Source organism: Cynoglossus semilaevis, chromosome 2 (genome assembly GCF_000523025.1).
Source record: "Cynoglossus semilaevis isolate Cse_v1.0 chromosome 2, Cse_v1.0, whole genome shotgun sequence".
Classification (NCBI taxonomy): domain Eukaryota; kingdom Metazoa; phylum Chordata; class Actinopteri; order Pleuronectiformes; family Cynoglossidae; genus Cynoglossus; species Cynoglossus semilaevis.
Window position 1 is genome coordinate 8237878 of NC_024308.1, and position 7821 is coordinate 8245698.

Sequence of the window (7821 nt, forward strand, 5' to 3'; positions counted from 1 at the left end):
CAGTGCGACCTGGTGCCGTGCAGCCTGACAGTGTCTGCAGCTGCTGCAGCTGAGGGTGACAGTGATGGAAAAGACACACGTGTGTCTTCATCCACATGATCATCAGTCATCAGGCTGCAGGATGACTTCACTGCCCTGGAGCCTGGACTCCCGCTGTGCAAATGTAACAAAAAAACTCCTCTGAAGGAGCAGCAGCGGTTGTTATTTGGTTTTTGTCTTTACCTGAGCCAGGGACAGAGGAGAAAACATCATCTTGAAAGAGCAGCAGCAGGATTAGAGCAGCACAATCCGCCTGAACTCAAACATCCCTGAGCTCAGATCCTTCATTGTTTCCACTGCCGTCGTCATCCACGTTCTCTCTCCCTCTCTTTCTCCCTCTCTTTCTCCCTCTCTTCTATCTCCCTCTCTGCTTCCTTCACTTCAGCACCGCCGCTGCTACCGCTGCCTGCGGGTTACTGGAGAGAAAAGGCTGCATTTCCTGCCTTCACAGAAAGTCCGGCTGTGTTTTTCTGGAAGGAGAGAGATCCGCTTCTGCCTGCGTTAACTCCAGAAATGATGACGCGCCACAAAAGTTGCGGTCCCGGAAAAAAGCCCCGCGGGGGGAAAAGCGCAGAGAAAGTTGTGCGTAATCATGGCCGGAGGTGTGAGGGAGCAGGGAGGCTGGAGCTGGGTGAGAGAGGACCGACGATGAGGAGGCGAAGAATAAAAAGGAAAAAAGTGAAATGACGTTATGAGGTCGGCCCAGCCCAGACCGAGGGCTTAAAGAAGCAGCAGCGGCAGCGAAAGCAGCGGAAGGAGCGTGGTTCATGTGAGGATCCTGACTCCACCGGGTGAAGTGAGCCGCACTGACAGCTGACACACGGTCAGCACACACACAAGTATATGCCGTACAGTGTATACACTGGCACGTTTGTATATGCAGGGGCGGAGTGAGGACTTTGAGGTCCCGGGGCTGTACCCGCGGCAGGGCCCCCTCTGCATTTGCTCTTTTAATCGTAAACTGTAAATAAGAACTTAGCAAAATATGTCGTCAGTGTTTCCACTTGGGTCTTTTTAAGCTGCGGCCATTCAATCAGCCCCCTCCCAAGCACCCCCCAAAAATAAAAATGTTAAGTCACTTCTCTGTTAAAGATGAGTTCATTCTGGAAACAGCTGTTCAGAGCTGCTCTTTATATAAACATGACATCATGGCTGTCCATGACCCTTTAGAACATGGCGCCGTCACAGTTCATTCATGTTTGCCACAAACCGTTACAGTTACCGTTACCAAACTGACCGTCGGAATAAATCTAGTCTGGAATTAGAGCTGGGTCTAGATTATATAAATGACAGACCAAATATCAGTTCCTTTATTTCAAAACTCTGAAAAATAAACAACAGGCTGTTTGACTTTACGCCTGTGTCACTTCATTGATTCAGTCAACAATTAATTTGAAGAACTTTTGAGAACATGTCAAATATTGCTTTTAGATTTAAAAGTGATAATGAAAACTCTTCATTAGAAACATGTCACGCCTCTGTAAAAATGTAATATTAAAATTTCTATTTTGATCTGTGCCGTATGATAAAGTAAACTGTTTACTGGTTTATTAATAATAAAATAATAATTTGAATGTATTGTAAAAATGAAGAGACATTACAAACTGTGAGTCAACATGTCAGTGACAGAAAGAACTAAAGCAACGCACAGTGAAACTGTTTTTGTGTGCAAAAAAGAAGCCATATTTATTTATTTATTTATTTATCGTCTATTACACAGTGACATAAGAGTGACATCAACGGACGTAAACAACCTCATTCTTAAAGCACAGTTTTACAGTCTGTGCACAGGAAGTACTATTACAGCACACTAGTTCTACATCTGTGCAAACAGCCGAGTGCATATGAGGTCAACCTCCCTCACCCCCTTCTCTCTCTCTCTGTCGCACACACGTGGTACATATACAACCAAAACACAAAGGATTCATTATTTGCATACTGAACTCATTACGTGTCATAAATCATATTTTATCATCAAATTAATGTGAGACGTGCCTCTGAACACAGTTGTTACTACAGACTGACCCCCCCCCCACACTGCAGAAGGGTGTCTACATTCACTACCTATTTTTTTTCAAATACTCTGTGACTGTGGTTATTGTTCAATATTAATATACAGTACACTGCAATTGTTCAACTGCAAAATGCTGAGCTGTGCACTTTTCTCCATGAATCCAAATAAAAAAAATGACATCATCATCTCACAAATGCAGAAAAGTTTTTCTGTTCAGCTCTTCACTCCTGACTGCTGCTGTCATCAGTATTTGACAAACTTTTTCTACATGAATGAAGCCATTCTGAGAAACACACTCACACACCTACACACCGCCTCATTGTCATTAATGGGATTATTTATTCACCGAGGACGCCACAGGCCGCTGTATATATTTAATGAAGTGAATGAGGGCTACACAGAAGAGCGCTCTCTGCTGCTGCCTTCCAGCATAAGATTACCAGTTTGAAGCCCTGCAGTAAGCTGATGGACAGAGTTTGCAGGTCTGTATGTACATGTATTTACTGAAAGTACTCCAACTTCATCCAACTCTTCAACAACTCTCAGTTGACCATGAATGTGGCAGACATGACTGTCAGTCTGTTTTTCTGGCCCTGCGGTTGACTGACCAACCCTGATCTCACCCACCAACTGCTGTGATTGGCCCTAAGCTCAGCCACAAACATTGAAAAGGATGAATTTGTAAAATAGAAATAAATAAATGAAAGGATGGGTGAAGAAATGGAGCAGAGGATCTGGACTGATTTTACTTTTTGTTACCGTTTTCTGCTTTGTTTGTGTTGTAAAAGTAACATGTATCCAGTGGATATGAAGTAGAAGAAATATCGATAAAAATAAATCAGAACTCGGACTGGATGAGGTCCTCCACTCTATTGTCAAGTTGAATCTGTGTCATGAACAGAAATGATGTGAGAGGCTGATGTTTGGCTTCTCTCTTCTCCATTGTGGTCTCTGTACTTTTGTCAAGTGGCTTTGTTCCCAACGTGAACTCAGATGTTCCGCTCAGTCCTTCCAGCAGGACTGGTTCTGTTATTACTGCTGCTGCTGCTGGTGGTGTCTCACTGTCTGTGTCTCCATCGGCAGTTGCAGCCAGCGGCTCGCTACTGCTGCTGCACACCGGCACAGGAGGCCCCCTGTCGGCCTGCCACTCTCACTCAACCCGCTGGCTTCAACTGCGGCCATTTTCTGCTGACTAACAAACACACACTGACACAGACCGGGAGGAGGAAGCTTGAGCCTGAACTTGAAGTTGGCCTGCCTCCGTCCCGCCTGACTGACGGAGAGGAGCCGCGGGCAGCGGGGCCTGCTGCTGCCGCTGCCCGCACTGCCCTGACCGAGCAACCCGCAAACTTTCACCGTGGCTTCACACACTCACCGAAACACGCACTCACACGCTCTCTCTCTCGCTCTCACCACATCACACCCACAGAACGTGCGTGTTCTCCGCCACCTACACGTCAGCAGGGGATCTAAAAGTACATGTATCCCTGAAATAAAGGCTGTTTTAACATCAGTGTGTGCAGTTCCTTCCCGGTAGGAAGACGGCGCTGCTCCACTTCACACTTCAAATATGGACAATTTCGTCTCTTGCTGGCTTTAATACACATATACTTGGTCATCTCGCTTCTTAATTTTTCCTATATTTATCTGTAGTGGACTTATTAAAATTCGGCATGGATAAAAATGTCCAAAATGTCCTCGTGTCCACCAAATATCAACTTTTAGTCGGGGTTGCACACGGCTTCCGCCCTGCGCTGTTTGAGACGGAAGACGCTAGTAGACACTGTGGTTCAAATGATTGTGAAAGTTGGGAAAATCTGTTAGTGAATGGTGGTTCTGGGTGTTGCTGTTAGCGCCGAATTAATATTTGGATGATAATAATATATAACTGAGTGGGGATCATGTTGTGACCGTTGTGTATAAACGCCGTTGTTTAAGATGAATATTGTTCAGTATAATTTTTGAATGAAATTCAGCTACGGTATCGCCACACGGGGAAACGTTAAATATGGGACTATATGTCGATAATTTGGATACTTAATAAAACTATTGTTGAAAAACAGAGTGTAAACAAGTTCATTGATGACATTCAAACGGTTGAAAACACTGTCGCTTTCTGCTCCACTTTCAACTGCGCAGCTAATCTTATCTATCAAACTGCTCGCATTGCGTCTTTTTGGAAACGGCACAGTAAAAAATAAAGCTACAGTCCACTCCGGTCCAGAACCGGAACACTGGTCCTACCATTTCGAAGCTGAGCCGCCGCCGTTAAAGCTGATCTCAACGCCTGTCCATCAGGCGCTGCCGCCGGTCCTGCTCATTCCATGAGCCATTCATTCCTGCCATGGTGCCCGTGCCAGCTGGAGTAAATCCGCGGTGCTCCAGACCAGGAACGTCCCACGTCAAGCTTCCCCATCCCAGCAGCGACACCAACCCACCTCCTCCTCCTCCCCCTCCTGGTCCTGCTCCTACTCCTCACCCACCTCCTCCTCCTCCCCCCGGGAGGCTGCGGCAGAACGGAACAGAAGAGTGTGCTACATTCACACAACAGTCACCCTCCACCTCTGTTCTCAGCAGTAGCCATCCTACTTTCTACTCTGCTACTTCCTCCTCCATCCTTCCATCATCTCTAAACCTGACTTCTATTGATGCACTCCGCTGTAAATGTTCTACAACAAAAAAGAAGAGGAGGGAAGTTCCCTAACACCGAGGTCTTCAACACCGTCACCTCAGGGAGTTTAGTTGATTAAATCTCATTTTAATTAATTTAATTTTTGTCATAGTAAGCGATGTTATTTGAATTCGATTAATCAGTTAGTCGTGATTGATTTAACGACCACGATCAATTGCGTCTTATCGTATTATTATTGTATTAAATATTTTACTCATTTGACTGACCCACGTCCAACGTCAGTCCATAAAAATCCAAACTTTAAACCATCATTTTCAGACTTCATTAGATGCCACGCAGGTGGCGCTAATCCACCCTGTCTTCTCACCTGAGTTAGCAGATGGATCTGACATTAGTAATTCTTCTTGGTAGTGGAGTGGACAGAAAAGTTATTTGCAACGACAGCATAATTTCTGAGACTGTATCTTCAGGATTTTGTAGTTTGTTTGTTTGTTTTTTCCCCAGTGATTTCATTTTAGATCTCCAGGGATTTATGGAAGCCGTTGAAGGTGAGTAGCCCTGCTACTAAACAAAAAACAAAAAACATCCAAGCCAAGTCTTAGTATTCCTATTTAGTTCCTGGTCCCTGGTGAAAAACTGCTGCTATGCAGTGTGGAACTGGGATAGGACAATGTATGGACACAAGGGACAACAGATTTAGCCACTTTACCGCAGGATCACCTGAAAATGTCTCCGTCTGCTTCTGGAACATCTAGAGTTTTTCATCACAGCAGCAGTGGAGCCGTTGTTCTCTCTTTGTCTCAAAGAGCTTCATTTTGTCCTACTAACTTTGGTGCAGGACAGTGTTCACCTCACGGACCGCAGCTTCCTGTCACACAGACTGTTCACAGCAGAATAGAGCAGCAAACACATTTTAGGACACAGTAACCTGCAGGTGTCAGCGATTCTCCTCCATTCATGGATTTTGATGATGGTGGTAATTTATGACTCTGCTCCTCCACAGGTACTTACTGGAGGCAAACTAGAAAATCACTGGAAACACTACTGGAAGTTCAACATTTTTGTTCAAATCCATGTCAGACGTCAGTTGTTTGGCTGCTCCAACAACGTTGACGTTGTGGATGAAAAAAAGACAAAAGACAGAGATGTCAGGTTAAGACCTGTGGACGTAGGACTAGAGGAGATGCAGTATGTTCAGATATCATCAGCTGATCTCCTGTGGTGACCTCCAGATGTAGCAGCCAAAAATGAGATGGGGTTTTTAATGTTAACCTAAATTTAATCTCAATTTAGTTCAGTTCATGAATAAACTCTGATTCACTCTAAAAACTAAGCTTTTCTCAACGAACTTTGGCCAAGGAGACTGAGCTGCCCGGTCAGATCCAGCAGGTGGCAGCAATGCAACAAAGAAATAACAAGGACCTCGATGTCATGATGTCACACCAGACCAAACTGGACAGTGAGAACATCCACTCATGATCTAGACATTTGAAACACGTTTTGAAAGTACTAGAATATTACTATATTCTAGTACTAATACATCGTCCCATACATTTAATTCACTATTTATTCAGTATTTCAGTTTTCTGTTACTTTTTATTCTACATTTTTAGTAAAATACAGTGCTTCAGTTTCTTAATGATGGAAACAATAACTTTAAAATGACATCAAACTGCTGTCAGATTATAAAAACTTTACTACAGTACTGACTGTGTACACAGGTAATAACTGCAGTAAACGGCAGGATTACCTCAGACAAGTCCTCTCCTGTCCTCCTCAGTCTTGGACCCCTCCCTTTTAGACCAGGTGTAGTTCACTTCAAACATGTTTAAATAATGCACGTTTTAATGCTTGTATTAAAGCATGGGTTCCCAAAATATCAAATAAATGAGGTCAAAGATCAGAGACGCAGGTGAAGGTTCAGATTTAAAGTTATTTTTCTATGTTTTTAATGTTAACATATATTGTGTCCTACAGTGGTGAAATCACACTCATTTGTCATTTTTAATTATTTTTTGATGAGAACAGCAGTTCATAGGACTTCCAGTATTTAACCTAGAGCTGAGGGCAGTATGGATGCTGAGCTGTGAAGGTGTCAAACTGGAGATGATTCTAGTCACAAAATAAATATTTCATTTGAAATGTTAGGCTCTTTCTGTCACTGTTTGGCGCCTAACTGTGGCAGCGTGTACCAGCTACAAAGACTCACTGTAAATTTCCCTATTGTAGGACCAATATAGGACTTAATTATTAATTTATTAATTATTAATTCAAATAATTTGCATGTTCTTTAGAACCTGGTGAAGTCCAAACAGAAAAACCAGCAGGTACCATCTGAGCTCAAACAGGTGACGTTCTTGCTGTTAGGCCGAAGGACTAACCGCCCCTCCAGTGTCTTTTATTTGACCCATATCTCAGTCGGTCGTCTTGGCTACGTTCAGAAATAAGAACAGGAAAAAGTTGTTGAATGTAAAGGTGAACAGAGAGCAAAGAAATGATGAATGAAAGAAACAGAGTGAGAGTCTGCACACTAACAAGGAGAAACAGGTTCATCCGACTGAGACCTGAGTCTCAGTGTAAAACTAAACACTAACTAATCATCTATCTCAGCAGAACCTGTGTGTGTGTGTGTGTGTGTGTGTGTGTCCTAGAACAAAGGGAGCAGCAGTTGCTGACTCAGCTTCCTTCAATCTGCATAGCAACTCTCCCCTGGAGGCCTGCACCTACACACACACACACACACAAACACGCTTGACACACAAACAGGGACAAACACACACACAGTCTGCAGCTCTACACACTCAGGAGTGAGAAGGTGGCTGCAGTGAGCAGAGCTCCGTTAACCTTCTCCTCTGTTTTACTGAGGGTGTGATGAAGCCACAGACTCAGCACCGACAGACCAGCTGATCTGCATGGAGTCGACATCAGACTGGAACCAAAGTACAGTTGGACTGAACTCATGTTACCGTCTGTAGAAACCTCAGTGAGTCGGGATGTAACGGTACACTCAACTCAACATACGATTTAATCACGAGCTCCAGACAAACTGTGGCCAAAGCCAATTTCTTTGTCAGAACTCTGTAAATCCCATCACCAAATGAAATTGTTCTCTTTAATAACAGAACAGATCACATTT

General features: G+C 43.8%; 1 protein-coding gene across 3 annotated transcripts in view; it reads right to left on the reverse strand.

Moving 5' to 3' along the window:
- Positions 1-4739, reverse strand: part of nfic (nuclear factor I/C) — a 24546-nt gene extending 19807 nt beyond the window's left edge. The window contains exons 1-2 of one of the 3 annotated variants that reach the window (XM_025053019.1): positions 4298-4739; positions 223-3245 (exon numbers count right to left, since the gene is read on the reverse strand). In XM_025053019.1, coding sequence (XP_024908787.1) covers positions 223-252 — 30 coding nt within the window. In that variant the 5' untranslated portion in view covers positions 253-3245; positions 4298-4739. The remainder of the gene's footprint in view (positions 1-222; positions 3246-4297) is intronic. The other 2 variants (XM_025053007.1, XM_025053011.1) reach the window with 2 other exon arrangements.
- Positions 4740-7821: the final 3082 nt, after the last annotated feature.